At 41.5% G+C, this 26336-nt stretch overlaps 1 protein-coding gene across 5 annotated transcripts in view; it reads left to right on the top strand.

The window, feature by feature from the left end:
- Positions 1-5944: 5944 nt before the first annotated feature.
- Positions 5945-26336, top strand: part of GRIA2 (glutamate ionotropic receptor AMPA type subunit 2) — a 101979-nt gene continuing 81587 nt past the window's right edge. For 4 of the 5 annotated variants that reach the window (XM_076336630.1, XM_076336629.1, XM_076336627.1 and 1 more), the window contains exons 1-2: positions 6117-6263; positions 6670-6810. In XM_076336630.1, coding sequence (XP_076192745.1) covers positions 6176-6263; positions 6670-6810 — 229 coding nt within the window. In that variant the 5' untranslated portion in view covers positions 6117-6175. Of the gene's footprint in view, positions 6264-6669; positions 6811-26336 lie in introns of all 5 variants that reach the window. The other variant, XM_076336626.1, reaches the window with a different exon arrangement.

Genomic DNA, 26336 nt, shown 5'->3' with positions numbered 1-26336 from the left:
GAAACAACTTCCTACAATATTCGTAATGTTAAGTGCAGCCATAAGTAATGTTTGAGCAAGCATACGCAAAGGTGTTATTATCAATGGCACATACTATCCTTGTTTTTCAATCTGCCTGTAATTTGTGGACCTGGAGCTGCTCCTCGCTATCATCGCTTGGGATTCTGAAGATGCGAGATCACCGCATGGTGCTGTGATTGCTGAGGGAGAAAACACCTAGTTTTTGGGAAATTGCTTCTGTTGTACAGAAAAAAGGCCCAAGTCACAAGTGAGTAGAAATCAGAGAATGAGTAACGACAAAAGCATACCACAGATATGTCAATAGAGAGCAGACTATAACATTCTTGCCAGCTTATATTCGCCTTTTAACATTTTAGCGTGTTGTTTATGAATGCAGGGAACTGAGGTGGAGAGGCGATTTGACAAGTACCATACCTCAGCAGAGTACAGTCCACCAGTATATGAAATCCGATGTCTTCATCATCTCCAAAGGGCTTTTTGTTATGAATAACGAGTAGCACATTTCTCACAGGTGACAGAAAAGGTGCAAGGCTAAAGAGGAATTTCAGTGATTAAGAACTGACCTGAAAAATGGGTGTAGGGTTCATATTTCAAACATAGACGTCGGCATGGAAAAAGGAATAAGAACATGATGAGAATAAAAACCAACGCCGGAGTCAAGGCTGGCATTGCTCGTGGAACAGATGGGAGAGGTGGCAGATGAAAAGAGAGAGGATCAAGGCTGGCTGTTACAGTCTAAAGCAAAAAACCAACACATTTGAATTAGCTGTGCTCCACAGGGGGAATGGGGATGGTAAAATCAAAATAACAGGAGAGAAAAAAAAAGATTCTGATGGCGATGCTCTGGAAAACCGGCTGGAAATCAGGAAAGGAGACAGCAAGGAAGAAGAGAGGTAACAGGTAGACAGGAAAAAATTAGGACAGGAATAAGAAATGTATTCCTTGGGACTGAGACAAAGCAATGGAAGTTGTTTATACTGTTGGAAGAAAAGGGAAGATATCGCCAAACAAGAATCACGGATTTAGCATGCATAGTCCAATCTGAAAGTATTCCTTTTATGTTTTTCCAGAGCCTTACTAATGTCATTTGCTATCATCTCAGCAGAAAAAATTGAAGTAATCTATAGCAGATTTTCCACGCACGCGGAAAGTTCAGCATATACCTAAATGATTTTATTGGCAAAATAAATATAATGTTTCTTGCAAATGGCAAGAATGCAAGTAGCTCAGATAAATACAGTGAAACCCGATTCACTATAAATTTCTCACAATGGTTGGCTACGCCAGTAACAGACTGCACTGTCACAGCTACTATACAGCAAAGGGAACTTAAAGTTGTACGATTATCATCACTAATTATTTTACATTAGTTATACCACAGGGTAGCGATGTTGCTTTTTTCACCATCGGAATCACGTAATAGAAGCATAAGCTATTCCTTAACGTGTGTCATCCCCGGGTATATGTACTGTTAGTGGGAACAGTATGTGTTCGCGAATCAGAAGAGGAAGCAGAATGAGCACGGGAGATCAGGATGTACTTTTTATTTTTAAAAAGACTCTTCAGATCCAGAATGAACATATGGGAATAAACAATTTAAGAAAGATTTGGAACTTGAAACTGTCATTTGTATTTCCTCTTTATTTACCTTTACTGGTATTTGCAAAAGTTCTGCAGATTTCAAAAATCCAAAGACAGCAATCTTTTTTGAAGGGAAGAATTTCTTGACCAGCCATAGAATCAGAGGATTCATACATTGGTACAGCATTTTTGCATCATACTAAATCTGCATATTTTAAGATTTTTTCTAATGAAAAAAATAATGGCAATAATTCTGAATATAAAAATGAAATATTGATGGTGTATAAGGCCGGAAGGGACCACTATAACCATTTAGTCTGAGCTCTTGCCAAGGGCCTTCTCAGAATTTAACTTTTTCAACAAGGACTTTTAGAAAAGAACCTGATTTTAACTGAGCATTTTCCAGGGCTGAGGGATTCACTACAATGCTCAGCATGTGATCGCCATGGCCAATGACACATTACTAAAACAGCAAAACAAAAGATAAACTTTATTTCTAATCTGAATATGATTGATATCAGCATTCGAATACTGGGGTTTTTACTGCATCCATCTCCTCAAATGCTTTATGTTATCAAAGTCACTTTCCTGAAGCATGTACTCTGTGTCATCAAGTTATTCCTGAACTATCTTTTCGATAAGTATATGGAGTGATCGCTAACTGTTTCTGAGCCCAAGGCAAAAATTTCCAGGTCTTCAGTCATTTCCAAGTTTCCTTCCATGTCTCCTGCGCACCTGCTGAAACATACGGACATTTGGTTGAATTGCAGCCACTGTCTCAACCAGGATTGTGCCAGGGTGAATCGCTGAGGAAATGTATTCCTGATAAACTCGTAATTATTTCTGATTAGCACACTTATTATCCCTTTTTAGCTTCCTCACCAACTTCTACCTCATGTTCAGAATATCATTCACTAGAACCTATTAAATCAAATATAGCCATGATTGAATCCTGCGTTCTGTGCAGTAAGTAGCAAATCTCTCCTGGACTTCTACAGAATCAGGATTAAGCACTTAGCCTATTTAGGGGTTTGACATCTTATTATTTGATATCTGGCCTTCTGTCATCTGTCATTGTTTTCATTATTATTGCGCTGCTATGTTCCTTTCAACAAGCGATTGATGCTTATTCTTAACAGTCCCCCTGTTGACGCTTCGTTCAGATTCTGAACTAATGCATTTTTATATAAGCTTCTATCATGGATTTAGAAGAATGCATATAAGAATATAATCTTCTGTTTTCAAGCTTACAATACTTACTTACCTCTTGCTAGATTCTTTTCCTTTTCTTGTGCAAGAAGTATTGAATGTGATTCCCAGTAATATAGTCTGATTTTTTTTATGCACAGTGTTAATGAGTATGTCTATTCTTAGTATGCGGTCATAAATTACTATCACCTATAAATTTCTTTTTTCTCCTTTGCCTGCTTGCATCTTTTTGATTAGCATAGGACTGTTATAAAAAATAGAGTTGAAGAAGGCCTTATTTTATTATCGGCATTTTTCTCTGTTATGAAATTCTGATTAAACTGTTTTCTTGCTGATTCGCTAGCCCATGCTGTCCTTTTGTACTTGTTCGTCTCAGTTGAAATCCTTTATTTTTCTCTGACACATCAACAGTAGAATATGGCCACATAATGTGACATTTTTTCTACATGTTCTGACATGATGATACAAATCTGGAATATTACATGCACATACACACACACACACACACACGCTGTACATGATGTATACATATACATACTCACAATTCCGTAATGGAAAAATGTGCATTAGAAAATCAGCAGCCGTGGTGGTATCAGTTGTGATTGCCATGGCAGTTGTCATTAACTCACCACAAATAGTCTGTACAAATCCCCCAGCTGTAGTTGGTAATTAACTTCTTACTCAGGTCACTTTTATTTTACCTGCCTGCTATGCTGTGTTCTGTAGGTCTTTAACTTGGAAGGTGTAGCAAGGACACTGTCATGACAGAAGGTGGGTTCAGGACCTTCACCTATAAACTCTTTGACTCAGGTAAGGTTGCTCATTGTGTAGTGCCCACTACAGTGGGATCCAAACTTAGTTTAGCATTTATCCACGGTTTGGTATAAACAATAAAATAGCATTTTACTGTCTAACCAGATAAAGCATGCATCACCATGAACTATTCTTACTGTATCTGACAAAGGTCTTGATGTGCATGTGGAATAGCACTGTTCTCTACGACACAAAAAAACCCCCCCAAAACAAGCCAACCAACCAAAACAGCTTAGAGATGTAAATCCTTTCCATAACTGTAAAGACAATCAGTTCAAAAAAGTGGGATTCTTCTAGATTTCATTTTTATATTTTGCATCATCTTAATCCTTTTTACATTTTAGTTCATTACGCAGCTGTAATGTATATTGGCAAACAGGATTTTTTGTTTTATTGTAAAATATTAAAATACAATCTTCAGACTGAGATCTTTGCTGCATTTTAACCTCATTTGATATACATAAGGGGATTCTTCAGACCTGGGTGGAAAAAGTGTATGTTTATGATTTATCTGTGCTCCTGTTAAAGATTGGCAATATTACACTAAAGTATTTATTGAAAGTGAATGCCGGTACATCTCATCGTCCAGGGCGCAGTGAGGACTACCTGAATGCAAGCTTTCCTCTGATATCTTAATCTATCAATTGTCACAGTGACACTGTTTGCTCCTCTCACGGAGTTCAGCCAGGGGTTTTACCGTGGAGCACAAAACCTAACTACAGGGAGGGACCAGGCTGGGGGAGAGAGCAAGGCAGGGCTGTAGTCACTCTGCCGTTCCACCCAAATAACGCGATAGGGTCTGTAAGCGCATGATGTTAAAGCTCTCTCTCTCTCTCTCTCTCTTTTTCAGGCTCACCTCATTTTGTGGTGAGAGAGAGATGATGGCACAAGTACAGACAGAAGCTAGTACAGAATTTCCTGGCGAAATGACTCTAAGGAAACTAAACTCGTCATGAATTAGTGATGGGTAAAGGGCCTCAAACTGCCTACTTCCTATGTGTTCAGGATATGTACCTATATTGACATCTGAGTAGCTGAAGCTTCGAGACCTTTCTTTGTCTCTGGAAAGGAGAATTAAGACAATTTAATAATGAAAAAAAAAAAGGAAATGCAATGCATGATCAGTAGCCTTTCCTACATGGATATTCCTCACCTTTATTAACCAAAAAAAAAAAAAAATTAAAAAAATGTATACCAGCAAACGATCATTTAATAGCAAATTCATTTTCACAGTCACAGTATTGCCACACTGCTTCTTCTTCTATAAGATATGTGTGTGTGCCCGTGTGTGTCCGTGTGTGTGTGTGGTGCATAGCAACAGACTTTGTGCCAAACTGAAAAATGTTAAATTTAGCTTGCAGTAAATAATATAGCTGGAACCCATCTTGAAAAAAAAAATCCCCATTATACATGAAAATGAAATATCTGGGTAGGTTTAAACCTGCCTGCATATTAACTCTTCTGTTTTGGTTACGGCAGTTAAAAGTATGCTTTTCAGGTGTACCTGGAAGGTGGCTACGTCCAGATGTCATCCTAATGAAGACTACTGAAATTAGTTAAAAAAAAAATTAAAAGACTCTAAAAAAAAAGAGGCTTTTTTTTTTCTGCATTTCGGCTTTCCATGCAAGCTAACATCTCCCGCTGCCACAGAGAGAAATCGGCGTGTGATTGATTGATTGATGTCTCTGATTTTTATCTGTTTAAAGCAGCCCAAACACGAGGGGCTCTGCGTGCTGGCAGCGCTGTGGGCAGAGCAGCGCGTCCACCCGAGGGGAGGCGTTTGGGCTGAGGTACCCAACTTCAGATACGCTCTTTCGGGGGGCCAGGCGGGGGGGGGCTGTGAATGAAACACCTCCCCGGGGGCAGCGGGGTCGGGACGGGACGTGGGGATCGGGCCGGGGGGGGGCTGCCGCGGGCAGCGGCCCGGGCCCCCGCCGCCCCCCGCCTTTCCTCCCCTCCGCTCCCCGGGGCGGGGCCGCCCCCCGCCCGCCGGAGCCCCGGCTCCCGCGGCCGCCGCAGCGCCTCTGTCCGCGGTGCTGAAGGTTGGCGGCGGCGGGGGCGGCCCTCGCCGCGGCCGCGCGCGAAGGGGCGGGGCGCGGCGGCGGAGGAGGCGGGAGGGGCGCGCTCCCGCCGGCCTCGCTGCTCGCGCAGGCGCGCCGCCGCCTCGCCGGGTGCGCCGCCCGCCCGTTGAGTGCGAGGGAGCGCGGGCGAGCGCGTGTGAGGGCAGGGCCGGGCGCGCTCAGGCAGCGGGAGCACAGCGGCGCCGCCGCCGCCAACGGCACGCGGCCACCCCCCCCCCCCCCTTATTTCCGGAGCCGGGACGAGGACCGGAGCGGCGGCAGCTCTCGGCGTGGGCGACGGCTTCTCCGGCTCCTGCCGCCCGCCGAGGGCTTATTTGCGTTTCTTTCCTCCCGTGGTTGGCTTGCTCCCGCCGGCCGCTCGCCCGGCGCGCAGAGGATCTAATTTGCTGACGAGCGCGCTCCGCGGAGGAGGACGAGGACGAAGAAAGGGCTGTTTCCGTGGCTTCGTGGATGCTCTACTTTTCCTGGAAATGCAAAAGATTATGCATATTTCTGTCTTCCTGGCTCCTGTGTTGTGGGGACTGATCTGGGGGGTCAATTCTAACAGCATACAGATCGGTAGGTGCCCGCATGCCGGGGGACCTCGCTCTCCTCCCGACGGATCTCCCGCTCCCTCATCCCCGCCGGTGTCACTCGGGCATTCCCGTCATGTCGCCGCGAGCCCAGCCCACCGCGGTACCCGCCAGGCGCCTGTGAGGTCCCCTCCAGCAGCCCTGGCCAACGCCTCCCGCGTCCCCTCGCCTTCCCCCGAGCCGCACCGCCCGTCCCGCCGCGCCCCCAGGCTCCGCCGCGGCGGCCGGACACGGGACGGACCCGCAGCCGGGCTCGCTCCGGCAGCCGTGCCCGAGCCGGCGGAGCCTACCGGCACCCCAGCCCAGCCCCGGCGGCGGGAAGGGACGCGGCCCCGGCGCTGCTGTGCCCGTGCCGCCGCCCGCCTGATGTGCGTGTGTGTGTTTCCCTGCAGGGGGGCTGTTCCCGAGGGGCGCCGATCAGGAGTACAGCGCGTTTCGGGTAGGGATGGTTCAGTTTTCCACCTCGGAGTTCAGGCTGACTCCCCACATCGACAACCTGGAGGTGGCCAACAGCTTCGCCGTCACCAACGCCTGTGAGTAACGGACGCCGCCAGCCTGCTGTGGCGGCGGGGGCGGGGCGCCGGTGTGTGTGTGTGTGTGGGGGGGGGGGGGGGGGAGGGGGCGCTGCGCCTCCGCCGAGCAGGTGCGGGAGCGTCCGGGCCCGGCGCCGGGGAAACGGGGCGCGGGGTCCCCGTGCGCCTCCCCAGACCTCGCGGAGGTTTAAAATGGTTCCTGCCGCCCCCGCCCGGCGGCTCTCCCCACGCGTTACATAAGGCTGCGCGGCCGCGGGACCGTCCGCAGCGCTCCCCCACCGCCCGTGGGCTGGCCGCGGGCTCTGCCGCGGCTGCGGAGCCTTCCTGTTACCCGGCGGGGGCAGGACGGGGACAGGGCGGGGGACCCCTCCCGACGGCAGTCGAGCGGGTGCGCTGCGGGTGGCTGCGGGGGCGATCAGCCATTTTACGCCGCGCCGCGCTCCGGGCTCCATCTCGTCGCCGCGGGAGCCCCCCGCCTGACGGGCTCGTGGGAGGCCCCGGGGCCTGCCCGCTCGCCGCCCTCTCGCCTCCCCCTCAGCCTCCCCGGGAGCCCGCCGCCCCCGCGGCTTTCGCGGCGAGCCGTCGCCCGACGGCGGGCTGCGCGGGCGGCCGGCGGGGCTCTGCCCTGGCTCCGCCTTCGGCGAGGCAGGGCCCGGCCGCACGCGTGCCGCGGGGCGCGGAGCACATGCGTTGCTCGGGGAGGCGATGCGGAAGGCGGGGTGGTGCAGCGCGGTCGACCTAGCGCGAAGAGAGGAGCCCCTCGGGCGAGGGGACCCGCAGTGATCTTTGCTTCTGCCTGCCGCGCGGTGGCTGCCCTCCCGGCAGCTGCCCGGCGTTTGGCCCGGCGGGGTGCCGTTCGACCCCGCGGAGCGGCGTGGCTGGCGGGGACGGGCCGGCCGGGCGAGGGGCGTCGCGCAGCCAGGCGTGCGATAAGGGGCAGCTGCAACAAGGGGCTGCGGGCGCTGCCCGTGTCGGTGATGAGAGCTGTGAGCGTGAGGGAGGCGTTCCCAGAGCGGGGAGGGGTGTTCGCCTTCCCCCGCTGGCCTGCCTGACGTGCCCGTTGCAAGCGAAACCGGGGGCTCCGCAGCAGCGCGGTCAGCAAGGAGGAGGGGGCCCGCTCTTGTGCCGTGCTCGCCGTTCCCGCCGAGCTATGCCTCCTCGGCCGCCCAGTGCTGGGCTCCCCCGAGGCATCTCCTCGTCCCTCCTGGGGACAAGCGGTAAGGGACACTGTATCTGGAGGTTAGCTACCTGGTAGCTAACCTCGCAATTTCCCTCCATTGGCGACCTTTTTTTTTTTTTTCCTTCCCTAATTTAGCTACGTTACGGTAGGTGAGGTGGTGCTGAAGAGGGGCGTCTCGCCGCAGACGCTGGGGTAGGCGGTGCAAGAGTTCAGCCCAAGGAGCTTTCAGTGGCATGTATGAGGATAGGAGGGTATAGCACACGCAGCTGAAGTCAAAAAAGGTCAGAGCACGTAACCACAGTAAGGCCACTTTGCTAACCTTTGCAAACTGTTTGGTGAATTCTTGCTCTTTTAGGTAATGAGGGTTTCCAGCAACCAGAGCTGCATGTGGTTAGCATTTGCAGTGTATGTTACTGGGACTGTTGATGAAGTAAGGGGTTGTGTAGCGGTCTAGGTGGCATTCTGCAAAAATGTGACGGGTCTTTCTATGTTTCTCAATTCTCTGAAGTCAATGAAATCCCAAAAATAATTTGTGTAAAATGCCCGAACTCTTTTTTTGTACTAGTACTACAGACAAGTATAGCCACCTGGTCTTTGTGAAAGTAGAGGATTCGTATTTTTCTCCAATCCCATCAAGTTTTTTATCAGTGCTTCTGTGCATGCATCAGCCTTGTTCTTGAGCTTACCTGTCTTCCTTGGAGAACTCTTGCAATAATCAGATGACGTGTAGGCTGTAGACTGCAGTGATGGACTTTGAGACTTCCAGCAGAAGGGAGATGCTATCCACGTTTCGGGTTTCCCTGTCTCTGAACCTTGTCCAAGGCTTCAATTTTCAAGTAGTTTGAAGAGCACCAAATTAAGACGTAAGCATGTACTCGCTTTTTCATCGTCTCAATCACCGTTGATGGTTTAGTGAAGTTATCTTGTCAATCGGATTTAATTGACTAGTGAAGCATGTGCTAAAAATATGTATAGTATTTCCTTTATCACCTTCCAAGAAAGGTTTGATTGGAGAACAAAGAATTCTGAAGGCAAATATTTGCCATATAAGAAGTAGAATTTAGCAGTTGATCGCAAATGGTTAAGGAGGATCTATCTCTTTTTTTGTCCCCTTCATACTCATTTGAAATATTGAAAAATCTGCAGGTTGTTTTTTTTTCAGAATAGTCTACAAAGAACCTGTGTCCGAAATGAGCACTATCAACAGTTAAACAATGCAGGTGTAAAAGAAGGTCACAGAGATGTAGGATAATACGAAACTGAAAATGCTTCAGTATTTCACTCCAGCAAGGTGATTTTCCTTCACAGAAAGATAGTGGCAGGCTTATACCGTAATAGAAGTAATGACCCTTTTCTGCCCTAAAAATAACAAATTTTCTAAAGTCGACAACGGAAATATTTCAGCTTTAGATTTAAAAACCCCAAACCAGCCCGGTCTCAGGCTGCAGAAACTCCGGACGATGCTGTGGGAGACGCGGTGTGCAGACGTGCGCCCCGGCCGGGGCGGCAGCCGGCTCCCGCCCCGACATCCGGCAGGTGGCAGCCGCCCGCCGCCCGGGGCTCCACCGCCCCGCCGGCCGGGGCTCCGCCGGGGGTGTGCCTGCCTCCCTCCCGCCGCTTGGTAACCGGAGGTAAACTGGGGCATACCGTTCCATCCACTTCAAAAACAAACAAACAAAAAACCCACTGTAAAACCGCTTAAAGGAATCTTCAAACTTATTATCAGCACTTGTTCAGAGTTCCCTGATGGAGCAGTTTTGAGATGAACGAGTTGTATTGCTGGTACTGCTTTTAAATCAGGTTCCTAAATGTCCAGAAGAGAGGAGATGGTGGTCATGTACCACTGAGGGATGTTTGAAACAGTGCAAGACTACACAGTCATTTAAAGGTGATCGGAAGATATGTGTAGCAGAGGAGGAATGGAGACTGTGAGTAGATAGCCTTAACTCACGTAATACATCCATAACAAATACGTCACTTTAGGTTGTTGGGCTGTTGCAGGTCTTGTGCAAAGCTGTGTTGGCAGGTCATCAGGAGTAGCTGTTGGAATCTAATTGCAGTTTGACACCTCGCAAGTCAGTGTCACTAGGAGGCTTAATGATTTTGGTTGAGAGATGGTGCAGTCTTTCTTCAGACTGATGGCACAATTAAGAGAAATGTTCACTGCCATGACTACTCTTACATCCTTCAAGAGAAATGGGCTAGACTTAGCCCTCTTTGAGAATTCTTGGTGATTCAGAGGATTACAGTCCAGGTGGTAAAGGCAAATGTTAACGAAGTGGTTCACTCTAACAGAACCTCTTTGGCTTTTAACAGCTGGGGCAGAGGTGCAGCACTGCAGGTAATTCATAGGGTGGAATTGGAAGGTGTCCAAACCACTGGACTTTATTGTCCTTCAGCACAGTGTAATTGAGTCTAGTCTAATTGGAGAAGTGCTGACCATCAGCAACATTAGATTTTTTCTTCAAAACAAGAAAAGAGGAAACTGGTGAAGATGAAATCCTTTCCTCTTAAGTCCACCAACCCAAACAGGGATAGTTGTGTTATGTACTGACATATTTTTTCACTGAAAGGATACTGGAGTCACGTAAAGAGAGGTTTCCTATGGAGTACTATAAAACCTCCGTAACTGTAACAAGTTTTTCATATAGTAGTTTCCGCACAGAGGTAATATATGCATGATCTTGGATGTTTAATCCTGCTAGCTCAAGAGCCAGTGTTGAGTTTTTCTGTTTTAAATCAAGTTGTACAGCTCTGCAGGGATTGCTGCACCATGACATTATGACAAGGGGATGCTGATTCATGCATAAACTTTAGATCCTTTCATTATATCTTCAACCAGCAGCTTTGAAAAACCTATGAATATCTAGCATGTTGCAACTTGGGAGTCATGGCAAAGGTTTTCCCAGCCATTTTGGAATATAATGCCATAGATTGCATTCTTAAAGAAATAGCATTCAGCACACTGCTGGCAAAATGATTGAAGAATAAGCAAAAAAAAAATACCCTGTAATGGTAAAGATGGGAGAAATTTAGATGTGTTTCTTTGAATTAAAATTACTGTGGACCAAGCCCAAATATATGGGCAATCACAATAAATGATTAGAACTGATTTTGAAGGAAAGGAAGAATTTTAAATGCTTATGTTTCAGTTCATTCGTATTCCTGGTCCTTCTCATTTCCTTTTCACTATAAAACATTTCTCAGGCTCAGTGAGCAGATGTGAAAGAGATTCTGTACCCCCTTGTAATTAAAATGGACAATATCAGATGGGTTTCTGTAGTAAAATGATACAATAAAACCAGGATGTAGCTTACAGTAGGAACTCCTGTGCTTTTGCTGCTCTCAAAATATTTCTCCCCTCAAAATCAAGCTCTGAAGCAAACTTTAAACATTCTTCTACTCCTGAGAGTTATTCGTAAAGAAACCTGGGGTATTTATTGTGTGACAGTGCTGTCCCTGCTGTGCATCTTTGTTCCTGGCTCACACAGCATTTTCACACAGCCGTGATCCAAAACGTGGGCAGATAAAAATGTGACAGTTTTGGCTTGGCTACTTGACTTTTCAGTTTTTTATTATGTCATTATTGCATTAATTTTGTCCATATATCTGAAATAAAAATTTACCATGCAGTTTTGAATATAGTATGAACATATATTTTACTCTCATAAAGCTTAAAGTGAGTTATATTTAATAGCAGTTTGTGAGTGGCATATCAATCAAGCCTTAAATATACCAATCAAGCTCTTAAATCAACCAATATTATCAGTCAATCTCTTCAATATATTCATATGTTTATATATGCTTTTCTTTATATTTAAGATATGAAAATATAGTAGCTTTTTTCTATTTATGATAATGAAAGCTTTAATTTACACCGACTTTGATAGGACTATTGACTTCACATAGCTGGGGATGTACTCAACTCCTGGCGTACATAAGACTTACTGTACTATCCTGTGTGTGTTACACACCCTAAACCAAGGGCCACTGCATTAAGTGATACTGTTACTGCTGATTTCTTTAGTTCTTTTATCAAGCTTCTCATGATTAAAATATTTTTGAGAATTAAGGCATGTTTAACAGATAAATAATTCTTTTTGAACAGTTGATAATTACTAGGGAAGTATATAATAACTGGGAACATGTTATTAGTTTGAAAATGCATTAACCAGGTAAAGACTATTCTATTACCATTATGTAGAAAATTAAGACAGTCAGCATAATTAATTTATCAGGCATCTTCTGTGAAAACATGATTAAACTGTAAAAAAATATTTGCTTAAGGAAAACATAATTTTAAATGAGTAATTCTATAATATGTGTTGGTAGGACTAATTTTTAGGAAAGTAAAAAGAGGAAATAACCCACAGTAAACATGAACGTGTGTATATATGCATGTGTGTATACACACATACATAAATGTACATACATACGTACTTACATAGTGAACAATAGTTTATTTTGAATGTCAAATAAAAAGCAGGGCATTGGTTAAACCCTACAATCCATTTTCTGAAGAGGATTATCACAGAGCTCTTACTAGTAAGATAATTTATCGCTGTAAGTTAGGGTTCTCACCCCTGTGAAATGAGTGCATGAATTACTAATTTTTTTTATATTGAAGGTTCATGCCCATATTCTGGAACCAACGTCACTGCAACTGAAGCCAAGGAATGTCAGGTCAGACTGAAAATAACACTGAAAAGATACCTGAATAGGTAAAAAATTTAGTTGTATATATCAAACACTCTATATATGCATATGTGAATGGGCTTGTCATATGACAATTACCTGGAACTTTCATTTCTGACATAAACAAGATTTTTCCATTATTTTGTAACTGATCATTGCATTTATCAGAACATGAATACAGTGGCATCTGCTTTTAGAAGACTGTGGACGAGGCATTAATTCCTTTTGCCATATAGATTTCTGAAAAGGTACAGGGCAAAAGCCTGCACATTCTTATACAAAATATGTAGATTTGTGGAGCATCATTATTATTTTGTCTTGAAACCTTAATGTTTTCCTTTAATAAATTCATAACAAAAAATCTGCATTGACTACAAGTACATATTAGATGTAACCTTGTTAAAACTGAAAAAGGGCTTTGATTTAAATGACTAAGTCCTTCCAATAATGAATTGTTTATGGATAAACAATAAGGAGGGAATAAAAGCATCAGACAAATGTGGTGAATACATATTGTAAAACAGATCAACAGTAAGGAGTAAAAGCAGGTTTTAAATAGCCACATGTTGAACAAATTCATATTACACCTTCTTAAATCAATAACCGTGCTTAAAATACTGCTATTGTATCTATTTGTGTGCAGTTAGAGAGTGGTATAGATGCCTTTTGAAATACTATTTACTTTTCTTTATCTATCTGTATCTAGGCCCACCATAGAACATTTTTTATTTTCTAATGCAATGCTGCTGTGCCCCCTTGCTTAACAATTACTCCATAACAAATCTTTGATTTTTTTTTTTTCTTTTTTTCTTTTTCATTGTTTTAAGAAAGGTTCTCAAATCAGGCAGTTTATGGGGAGATTACCTTTTTCTCCCTAAAGTTCCCATTTGGGAAATTATTATAGAGAGTTAACATTTCTGTCCTGAATCTGATTTAATGTACAGATACCTAATGCATTTACCTATGGCTAGTTGCTTTATGAGAGTGTAAAAAAATTTTACAAGAAAAAGATACTCATTATGATTCTGCAGCAAGGTGTGGTTCAGCTCCAGGTACTAATACCTCCCACCACCTGCTCCCAAACCTGACTCAGAGAAATTAATAGGATTTTTTTCAGGGTTGAAATGTTACATGCAGTTCAACTAAAGGTGGCGGAATCAAGCATGAGAAATGTCTTATTTCAACTCTAATCTACTATTTTATTTAATATCAGAGGAAGCATATTCAGGTCTGTATTCATTAACTTAAATCACTGTGTGATTGCTTTGTATGCTTGGGGTGCTGGATCTATAACTGAATTACCAATCACTTCAGCTAGTCCATGAATGACTTACTGGGCTTTATTGCACATGGAAAAAGTATCTTCATTACTTAACTACAGAAGGTAAACGTGCTTATATTTCACTGTTGAAAAGAAAGAGTACTTTGCCATTTGTGTTTTAAAATGGACATATTTTTTCCCCATGATTCTTCCAATGAACAAGAGTAGGACAAAATTCTGTAGAATGTTCATATTGGTCCTGACTCATACATGCATACTCACACAACTGGTAGAAGCGTTTCAAAGCTCAATAAGGGACAGTGGCTAATTATATGAAATGTTCAAAATAGATATATGAACACGTGCTTGCTATGCTATCCCACCTATTCAGTTTAATCTCAATTTCGGGTAGTTAATATTGCATTGATTTGATGCTGCAGTTTTTCAGGGTGCTGTGGTTAAGGCTGTCATACCACTGTAATTTATTCTCAGTATAAATGTGTTTAAAAGTTTAAAAACATGACTTGGGGTGGAAAAAATGCCTCTGCTTATTGCAAATGGCATGAACTGATTTTCTTTCACACACTTTGAAAATTACAAATAACAGATTCTTTCTAAGCACTCGCTATGATAGATAATTTAAACAGCAATCTGTTAGGTAATGTCGAGATTTTCTCATCATCTATACGGAGAAGACTGCTTTCAGAGGTCATGTCAGCAACAGGGCTGGAGAGCTCAGCAGAACGGTTTTGCAACTGCTTTGCAGCCTGGAGAAAGGATTTGTTTCATTTTCTTCGGGTTTCTGCCTTTTATGAATGTATTTGGTAGTTGTAGGACTCTGGTCTATATCCATAAAACGAAAAGGCTAATGTGGTTTACCGTCCCATGTAATGTGGATTGAAAATATTTGAATGTGTTGCATTCCCTTGTATATGTGTAAACTATCTCAGAATGTCTGCAGATGTATGCTAATGAAATGGACTGTACAGCTCAGCAAGTCAGAGTGGTTTGTTCAATAATCTCATAAATCTTTTTGAAATTGAGGATGTTGAGGGTTAGCTTGCTCAAAATGTTCCTCCCTGATACTAGTTATGAGTTGTTTTTGACAAAATGTCTTCCAAGCCAAAATGCTGATTTTTTTTTTTCTTTGTTTTTCCTTCATATGAATGTAGCCAATTCCATAATGCTTTGATAGTACAGTCTCAGAGGGGGTTCTTGGTACAAATGTGGGATCCTACAAGCAGCAAAACTTCACTGCGTGATTGTGCCTTGTGCAGAAGTACTGATATCAGGGAGTTTATTCCAGGTGTAATACTTGAAAAACAGGGTAAATAATTTGCATGGCTAGTGCGTACCAAGCTCATACTTACATAAGCTACAGCAATGTTACTTAGAGCAGAAGCAGGATTGATCCACACCAGAATTAGAGTGAATGGTTAGGAGAATCATCCAGGATTTAACTCAGTTATTTCATGTCTTGTCCATGTCAGATGGAGGACCTGAGTTTAACCCTTTGTCTTTCACTTCCCAGTTGAGTGCCCTTAGTGCCGGGCCATTTTTGTTTTGACGTCAGTCTCCCTCTCTGCCTGTCACTCTTCTCCATTTTTCCTGCCTTGATTAATTTTTGGTGAAAAAAATCTCAGTAATCTTACTTTGTGCTGGTGCAGGAAGGGGGAGAAGTAACTTTTATGTTTTGGGAGCAGGAAGACAATTTCTTGCCCTTTGTTCTTATTATGATAAAGCATAGAGGAAAAAAAAAATGACAATGTTAAGAAAATTCAGTTATATTAATTTAAATAATTGCTCAATTAACAAATACTAATTGGCCAGATTTATACACAGCTTTAAACTTCTGAAGCCATTTTAAATGAACACCTGGAAATATACTCGTATAATTTTATTATATTTAAAGACTAGATGGATTTGAGGGATCAGGAAATAGATAAGAATATGAGTCACTATACATTATAAATTGCAGTATAAGTGTGGTTTTAATTTCACACACAGCTTTACATCTGCCCCATCTTGAGGTGCTTTCATTTGGTAAGAGTGGATCATGCTGAAATTCTGAAAAGTTATGACTGAAAAGTCATTCAGTCCTTTTATTGCCTAATCAGATTAGTTGATGTATTCAGCAACCTGATCCCATGGTCTGGGACTCCATAGTAATAAGGCCAGGCTATTTTTGCTCAGTCAAATAAATGGTCAAGCTTCCGCTGATGGTAGTAGCAACAAATACAGATCCAAAATTCATATTATTTCTTTTTCTGTATGAGTGTGGAAGACTGATTTAATTTTTTGTATATGGAAAGAGGCAGGGGTTAAACAATTCCTAAAAAGTGCTAAAATGTTTGAGCATCTATTTGACATACAGAATATTTTTTCCAAACTTTACGGTACATACTCATAAATGACCCTGGGTTTTTTGGGTTTTTTAAAGTATCGCACACATTTCTTAAGTGCTTTGTCAGGATTCAGTATGGAAACCTTAGAAAAATTATTAGACCATTTCAATTCAGTATAAATACGTAAACAGAACTGTTAGCTTAGCTAAAAAAGGAAAGGTTTGGTCTGTGCTTGTGTAGGTGAAGAGGAAAAACATATTGCTTACTCCCTTCCTTTGTATGCATTTGATCATAGATGTTATTCTTTGGTAAAATCTTTGCATAAATTTGAAATTTTCATTTTTTCTTAACTCATTTTTCACTTGCAGGAAAATGCATTTTGGCTTGACTTTATAGAACTCAGTAGTGTACTTTCGCTATAGAAGTAAGCAAGCATCTGAGAGCTGCAAATACTGACTTTTTAGCAAGTAGAGCACTTAATGTTTCTTTGAGCTTCCCTCTTTTATTTTGATATGATGAAAAGAGAATATATTCTTCAATGCCTCCATTGGTGGAGGCACTTTAAAGTCACTTGCAGTTAATACACCTGAAGACCTAGTTTGTGATACTCACCCTATCCTGTGTGACCTCAGGGTGCAGCTTCAGGAATTGTGAATGTCCTGTAAGTCCTGTAGCACATCTGGCAGCCTATGGGGATGCCTCAGATACTTCAGTGGCTAAAATAGCGCTTGGTACATGTACTTAGTAACCTGAATAATTTCCAGAGTTTCATGAGAAAAGAGCATGTCTGTAAACACCCAAAGAACTTCTAGGAACACTGACATTTTTGTAGGCTGTTAAGTACTGTTGCAATTAGTTGGTGTTTGTAGTGGAAGGCATGGATCATATTAAGTCATGACTTAGTCATTCCAAATAAATACATACTTTCAAGGATGTTATATGCCTATACCAAGGTGTTGAAGAGCCTCCGGTATTACTACATTTAGCTTTGTCCTTCTGGCGATGCGAAAAATGGTTCACTTCACTTCAGGATTTTTGTTTTCCTTTCTGTATGGAACTGTTTCTGGCTTCCTTTTGGACCCATCAATACAGAGGTTCAGTCAGTGTTGCGACTCCTAGCATTATTTTCCATTTTCTGGTACCCAGAATTGCGATTTCCCGTGCCTGTGTTTCTGGCTTTATCTTGCACTCCAGGAGCTTGCAGTGTTCAATTTTTGCAGTATTTCATTGTTACATGACATTTTGAGATGTAGATGTTGTAGCATGTAGAAGCCATTTTCCAAACTAAGTATCAAGTGCCTTAAAAACTAGATGTATTAGGAAAAAAGTTCACTTGGTGTGTTTCCTCTCTTCATATACGTGATATATTTCAACAACGTAGATTTAATTCTGAGGTTTATTTTCTTTTGTTTTTTTCTTGTTCTGTTCTCATAGTGCTTAAAACAGTTCTCTAAAACAAGTGTTGCTACTATTAGGTTATTAAAAAGACTGTGAAAGTAATTGTGCTAATTATTTAATTTTGACACATTGGTGGTTCTGTAGCAAGAAATTTGTGCCTATAAAATTGTCTTCTTTACTAAATGTAATTTGAAATTTCCTGAGGAAGCTAGCAATGTTTGCAGGAACACAGTTAACCTAGTCATATCACTACAGATTGCTTCCCAACTGTGAGCTTAGTTTCGTGCACTTCATTTTAACTAACTTTGCTTTTGGTCTGATTTTTTCCCCTTTTTTTTTAAGAAAAATTTGGGTTTTTTTCTGTAGGCTTCCTTTTCCTCCTTTCATCTCTTCCAACCAGCTAAGTTTACCAAAAGTATCTGTTCAGGAACCCTAGTCCATCTCATTAGAATTGTCTTCTGCTTTCCAAGTTCAAGTTTGTTAAGAACTCCTTGCTCAGTGATTTTGTTTAGGATACAGATCCGTTGGGTGATAGTGGCATTAATGATGGCTGTAAAGCGGTTTTTTTTTGTTTGCTTGTTTGTTGGTTTTCCTGAATGCTTTCTGTATTAGAACTCAAGAGATCTCATCGCGTTCCAAAGCAGCTTCCTAAATGTGTATGACAGACCAAAGGAGAGACTGTGTAACTTGACAAGCCAGGAAGAGGTATACCTTGCTGTTGATATGCTGTAGGAGAGTTTTGAGGAAAAGAAATCTCATGCAGTTCAGATCTGTCCTATGCATCCTTCCAGACTTTTAAGCCAGGGGCAGGTATGCACATTGCAGTTTAGGTTGCTTCTGGTATTTCTGGGAATTCCTCGTTCTGTAACCCTTGGTAGCTTTGTATACTTGCTGTGAGTCCTTCCTAGCTGTGGTGACATCTCCAATTCTCTTCCATAAAGTAGGCCAATACAGGCCAGTCCCCGAAGTGATTTGGAAACTATGGTGCATAACACTGTCATGTGTACGAACTGGGAACATACAAGAGTCCAGGAGTGGCACAAGGCTGGAGACATCTGTGTTACCCAGTCTGAGTGGTGAGAATTAGATGCCTAACAATGAAATTAGCAGCAGTTAGCACCTAATGGAAAAGACATTAAGTCAGCCTAAATGACAGAAAGCTGCTATTTAGAAGCTTCTAACTGAAACTGTCAAACTAAAACTGTTCCTCTCCCTTCTTGGGTAGCTGACTGCAGCTCAGCAGCAAAGGAAGTGGGATTAATGGCCAGAAGCTAGTTTCTTAGCTGTAATGGGTTTAAATGCTCTGCTTGTATGGTGCTCTGGATGCTGTGCAGATCTTCCACCTTTTGCTGGAATAGCCCAATGGTGCAGAAAGAAGTGAGAGAGTCTGGGAGCTCAGAGGATGGTAGAAAAGAGGAGCTAACTTTTTGCCTTATCTTTATGGAACACAGCTGGGGCCAGGGCAAGAAGGATATTTTTTTTTACACATGAAAAGAGAAGCAGTTATACAATCAGGTCTCCTTTTCTCTGGGATGTACTAACCTCAAGGTTTCTCATTAGATTGAAGTTCTTCATCTTAATTTGGTACTAGTAGACCTGTATTTTTGAACCTGATATTGTAACAGAAAGTATGTCTTTTGGCCTCCCTTAAGGAGGGATTGCAGTGTGTTTTTTGAATGAGTTCGTTACTATCCTGGAGTTACAGTTTGTATTCTATGCTGTATATTTTAGGTGGTAAAAGTGAACGCTGTTTGTATTTTAAGCTGCACTGGCCATGAGCAGCATGGTACTTGCTCTTCCCATGCATCTAGTCGCTTCATTGTTTCTGGATTAAATTCAGGGTAGGGAGGTTAAATCTGTAGAGTTCTGTGTATGTTCAGTTCTGGCTTTGTGGATAGAGATTTCATCTTGTTTAGCTGTTACGGCAGCTACATTCATGGACACTTAAGCTAATAGGCACTAGCTTTAAAGATTAGGATATTGTTGACAGGATGTTTTCTGTGAAGGATGCTCAACTTTCTATGTGCTTTTCGTGATCTGTCAGACAATCTGTTTCATCCAAAGTATTTGCTGAAGGAGCTGGCTGGAACATGAGAAGAGGAATTATTTTTAGGAATGATATTTTCCTTTTGGTCATCAGATAAAATAAGGTTAGATTGTTTATTTCTGTATAATCTTCATGCAGGGAATGATTAATTCATATCATGCTCCATTTCTATGAAGTGGAAAGTAGGAGATAGCAATAAAGCACTCAGGTTTTTTTTCTTTCCCTTTTTCTGGATTACTGAGCACAAAGAATGGAAGTTCCATTTAGGGTAAGGTGCATAAGGAAAATATGTTACTATCACCCTTTAGAGGCACATAATATGCTGTATACTGTGCTGATTTTTCATTTTCTGTGTAGAAACAGGAAGCAAAACTTCAAGGAAAAACAAGCTTACAAACCAAACAGTCATGTCAAGATCTGGATTATTCATACATAGCATGAAAAGTGAACAGTTTAAACCTGGAAGTCAGAATAATAGCATGAATAACTGTAGTGATATGCTGTTGAATAGCAAATGAGCGCATCAAGAGAAAAATGAACAGAACAGCCTTGTTCTGGTGTGTCTGTACCTTTTTACAGGCAATGAAATAACAGTGATCACAAAATCTTATGCAGCCCTCAGGAATAAGTTTACTAGATTTTCCTTCAAAATCTCTATTCAGTTGATGTAACTCACTCTGACAGCTACTACAGGGCTGAATCCTGAAAGGTTCAGGGTACTTAGCATGCCAGCAACTGTTAACTGGAATTGCAAAAGCTCAGCAGGGCTGTGATTCACAGGATTTGTGCTAGCCTTCCCTGTGCATTCACTTCCCTACAGTTCATCCCATTTTAGCTCACCCACGTAATTATGAAAAACAAAATATACGGAAAACGTTTGGAGTTTTAAATTAAGAATAAACATTGCAGAGAGTTCACACATGGCTGAATTAAATGGTGTGTTTTCTATTACTAAATTACTATGGCTGATGACAGGTAGAGGCTGTAATTCTAATCCTGTGATGATATCAACTGGGTACCAGGGCACACTACCATTCTTTCTTTTTTGTGTGTCTGGATTTCCTTCCCACGCAGAAGGGTGTTTTTGAAGGGACAGTCAGTGCTCTGTCACCCCCTCAAATGTCAGCAAGAACTCTGGCCCAGACTGGAGGTGCTCCACAGGGCTCCTGGGTCTGCTCTCCACAGGTAGTCACAGTTGAGCAGAACACACAGTCCTTATTAGAATCATGCCATTTGCTTAGGTAGCAATACTACCAGCTCTTAATCATTGCTTTGGAATATACCAACTGATTGGCCTAAATAAACTATAATTAGTAAAAAAATATAGGAATTCTGGCAATTTTCAAGGTGGAAATTCCTTTGAACCATTGGTTATTCTTCAGCGCAAATATTCTTCTGGAGACTGTTTGAAAACATGACTTACTCTGTTCAGCAGGATTTCTCTTTATTAGGTTAGAGTGAAGGTCTGCATATGCACCTATCTCTGTCTTTAAAATTAGTCCTTCTCAGATTCATTATCTTTGGATCTTTAGCCATACATATCCCCTCATAGTGAATATCATGGAAGTTTTCTTTTTTGGGAAATGGTTAATTTTAATCACATCTAGTTGTAATTCATTGTAAGCTGTAGTTACATTTTTAAAAGGAATAATTTCAGTTAAATCATCAGCACTGTGGTTGAGTTTTCTGATAAAAATGGCAGGTAGCAGTTACTGATTCTCTAAAAATGTAACACCTTGATGGTATGTCTTTCAATATTTTAAATTCTTTTCACAAACTCTTTAACAACAAGTGAAACAAACCAAAATGTCTCTCTTCAGAAAATATGCATGTGTACCATCTTTTGGTGATGATGATCTACCACTTTTTAAGATTCAGGCAACACATAGAGAACAGAATGATTATTTGTTCACCCTTTGTGCATAGTCTAGAAAATGTGTACAAGAAGGATTTTTTTTTTTTTAATGACAATTGAAGCTCGTGATGTAGTGGTTTGTTTTTTCTTTAATTTCTAGTTTCATTTTCTGAAACTTGGAAGATTGTGCTCATACAGCAGAAGCCTAACGTGCAGTCTGTTGTTTTGCAACTGAAAGACTAAAAACTAGATTGTAACATTGGAGAAGAGAGCTCTTCCCCTCCCTAGCATGACCTTAGACTTGCTTCTAGTAGGCAAAGGTTGCAAGTAGTTGGGTCTTAACAGTAGAGACATGTGCCAGTTTAAAAAAATTAATAAATGTGCATGCATAGTGTGAAGGGATTGAGGAGATTTATTATAACTCTTAACCTTGTATGTTTGGAGTCCTCCAGAATACAAGTTATTTTTAAAAGTGTAAGAATAAGACAAACAATTAAACTTGAAAATATTTGTGAAGTCATTTTTTCAATGGCGTATGAAAGAATGTGTGTTATAAAAGAATACGTGATGGTGATTAAAGAATTCATAGTGACTGGATGTGGTATAAAGTTTTCATGAGTAATCATTTAGGATTATCTGATTAGCATGAGTGATTTCACCTTTAAATAAACTTTCTAACTACTTAGTTTGCAACTTGGAAGTAGTCTTCTCTGACTGCTGGCAATGCCTTAAAACGTGCTATCATCTAGTGGGCTTATATCCTTAGTTTCTCTAGCTGTACCAGCACTACAGGTTTTGATCTATGCCAGTTAGCTGCAGCCAATGTCCAGGTGTGGTTTAGAGAAAGTGCAGGCCAGGACCTGTTTGCAGTAGGCAATCTGGAGTTGGCCACCTTGTTTTTAAGGGAAGAGTGGTGTGGCTGTTTGGATGTGAGTTGCCCAGCCAGTGGCAATGGGGATGGAGAATGTGTGTCATCTTGTTTGCTGTATCACTATTGTATTCATGATTTCAGGACATCAGGGATTTGCCTGGCATATTGTAGATGACTTCAGATCTTCCTTCCTGCTTTATCTCCTGCTCCTGTGATTTTGCATATCCCCCCTCTAGAATAGATGATCTGTCAGAAGTACTTCGTAGGCAGGAGTGAATGGGGGCATGTGTCAGGAGCGCATCACTTTGGAGCTCTTCTTTGCATAGCAAAATGAGAGGGGCAAGCCTCGTCAGCATGACTCAATTAAGGACAGACTTGAGTTCACACCAACGTTCCAGATCTCCTGCCATCCACTCCAGGAATTATGAATACAGAGAGCTGTCGGAGGTGTCTCTCTTACATTCTCCATGTATGACTTGCCCTTCGCTCTGGGATATTTGATAATAGGAACCAATATGCTCCTACATGCATGTTTTCAGTAATGAAAAAGATGACTCTTCTTGTGCAAAAGAAGATATTTACAAAACACAAAGCAAATTTAATTGACTTTTCATTTAGCTTAATAGAAAGAAATCTCCAGGGAAAGACATAACATTGCTTTCCTAGTAACATACTAAAATCTTTTTATGATTGCAATATTCTGTGGTTTCATGTTGCATTAATTCTCAGTTTTGCTAATTTCTAAATAAATTCACTAAAATAAAGAGGGGAAAAAAGACGTTGCTATGCTATCAAGAAAACGCCATACACTTTTCTGACAAAGATTCTGAATGTACTGTGATGTATCCTTCATGGAAACTGGGTGCAGTTTTTCCTATGCTTTTCTGGAATTCTTATTAAAATTAACTTCTGGCAATGCATTACAGTGGCATTACAAACCCCAGAGCCTGTTTCAGATGCTAATGCTGCCAAGTTCAATCCATGTATAAGTTATAGACATGATACTTTTTCTGGGAGAAAAGTACATTGCTATTTCAAGAGCGCTCCTCTGTTTGCTTTGCTGTGTTTTACCTTGTGTAGCATTAACAGAAGTGAAATGTTTGATATAAGAAATTGATTGTTTTACTGGGTCTAATTTAGTCCTGAATGTGAACAGCAGTGTTTGCATTATTCTGGAGTTCTGTTTTAACTGTCACAGTGGTGTGTAATTCTAGTCTGGGATTTGATTTTTCCCCTCAAGAAGAAACAAATTGGACTGAAGAGTGGCTTTTTGATACCAAGCTGCAGTTTGAGGGCTTTCTAGTATCAGCCAGTCCTTCATTTACATTAATGTTTGGTAGGTTTCAAGGCCTTGCAATTGTCTGAAGACAGACCCTTTTTTCAAACTCTAGGCTAGTGTTCCACTAATGGAACACTGTAGGCTTCAAAAACAAACTGATTTTTGAAGTGGACTTGTCTTCAAGCCTAAGCGATTCGGGGGGGGGTTGAATTTTTTGGGGGGTTAGGTTTTTTTGTGTGTGTTTTGGGATGTTGTTTTGTGAATTTCTTCCTTTAAAATTATTTACTGAAAGACTTAGTTCACCTTATGCTCAAGCTGAACAAAGTATATATGCTCTGGAATAAAATGTATGGTCTAAATATTAATCCTTAGGGAAGAACAATGGAAAGGGAAACGCTTCTGCCAGTCAGTTTTCAGCATAGCATGAAACAGTTGATTACAAAGGTGAAGATGCTGATTTTGAATGCACGCTATTATCAATCAGATATAAATCATATGTATAATGATGATTATCATATAAATCACACCATTATAATTCACACCATTATAAGTCAGTGTACATAAGACTTGCAATCTGATTGTGAATCAGTGCTTTTTCTGAAGTCCTGGTATTCATTTCAGATTATTTCCATTTCCTCCTCTGTCATACAGTAGTGACAAGGGGAGTGTTGAAGGTGATGGAGGCAGTTAAGAGCACTTGGGATATCATGTTTAGACTGGTCTGCATCTGTCAGTAGTTTTGATAGATTTGAACTACGTAGCCTTTTTATCAATTAACTTTTTGCATCAGACTGCTATAATATACAGGATTGCTAATTTGAGACTACTTTGTTTAGTGTTCCAAAAGCCTGTAAGTACTTCTGTGTTTATAAGCAGGTATTAAGAGTGATTGCTGTACAGTTGGTAACTGTGCAAACAGTTTCGTGGTAGAACCCTTCAGCAACTGTTAATAAGAACTAGTTTGTACTGCAGAGCATCGTCTGCATTTATTTGTATTACATTCGTGTCTGGATGTCCCTGGAGGTATTGCAGGTTTATTATATTAGACATTGCACAGCTGTATAGTAAGTACCAATCTTTGGCCCAAAAAGTGCAGAACTGAAGTATACAAGGGAGACAGAAGAACTTTCTTTCCTCTTTTCACATGCAGTGCAAAAGAGGGGTGGAGGGAGATTAAATTATTTACTCAAGGTCATAACGAATGTCTACAACAGAGCTGGAAATTAGTCTGGATTTCCTAAGGGCTGGGTGAGAAAGCAAGAATTCTATTTGACAGAAAAAATCACTGTTTTGACATTAGTTTCCTTTCTAATAAGTGAGACATTTCTGATGAAATTTCTAATGGGTAAGGAAAAAAGACAAAGTTGAAGAGGGGGAGAAAGACACAGGAAGAGAAAATAAGTAGGCAGGAGGGAGGAAGAGATGTGGAAGGCAGAGAGAGAAATATGTCAGAGCATTTGTATGAAAGGGGGAAAATCAAAGTCACTTTCTCCTCTGCATGATTCAGGTACTTGAACTGATGTATTGTTTTAAATAAGTGCCAATTAGAGAACACTTGCCCTTTTCCCTGTCCTTTTTCTTTATGTTTGTGACCCAAAACTCTTATTTTGAACCTTAGAAATTCTCTTCTGGGATGAGAGGGAAGAAGGAAATGGGTAACATCGATTTAAACAAAAAGTTTCAGTTGGCAGAAAATGAATGTCTTACCAAAATGTTTCTGACCAACCCCATTCTTAAGTCCCACTCCAGAATCTTAGGTCGTCTTATTTCTGTTAATTACTGAATTACACTGCTTTCAGTCAGGAATCATTATATTCCAGAATGTGCATAGATGCAGAATAACAGATTAACTCTTACATGTCTTCTCTTTTGGAGAAGACAAAGACGCACAAAAAATTGAATAACCTGTTTTTTCTGGCATATATGTTTTAGAGCGGGCGTGAATTTCAATATTTTTTTTTAAAGAATATTTCTAAATTCCATTTAATACTAAGTTTCCAGGTGGTGACAAAAAAAGGGCTTTGTATGGGTTACTGGTAACCACCACAAACTCATAGTCGTAATTAAGACAGAAGTAAACGGAAGAATATTGCGGAACTAGATCTTAAATATAGACCTTTCCTGGCCGTGGAATATAGGTCTTCCAAGGCGTGATTTACAGTGTAAGATCTATGATGTATAGTCTGTGATATGCTTAATTCTTTACTTCCTAGCTGAAATGTAAAACTTTATTTTGCAGTCATAAAATTTCAGATGGATTTTGTCGGTTTTATTCCATTGTTGTCAGCAGATATCTCTAGCAGTGATGTCTGAATATGGAGATACCTGCCTGGAAAAAAAAAATCATAATTTAATAATTTAGCAACCTCCTACATTTCAGAATGATAAGACCTGTTGGGTTGCATACAAATGAATCACAGAATGGATTGGGTTGAAAGGGACCTTCGAAGACCATCTAGTCCAACCCCCATGAATGAAATGAAAGAAGACCTTCTAGTTTTAGGAGCTCAAAACTGTTCTCTTCTGCTAACCAATATTGCTTTTGTTTCGAATGAGTTCTGTTTCAATCACGTTGTTTATGTGTAACTGGATTGT

The sequence above is a fragment of the Aptenodytes patagonicus genome, chromosome 4 (genome assembly GCF_965638725.1).
Source record: "Aptenodytes patagonicus chromosome 4, bAptPat1.pri.cur, whole genome shotgun sequence".
Taxonomy (NCBI): domain Eukaryota; kingdom Metazoa; phylum Chordata; class Aves; order Sphenisciformes; family Spheniscidae; genus Aptenodytes; species Aptenodytes patagonicus.
This window is presented reverse-complemented; position numbering and strand designations above follow the sequence as displayed.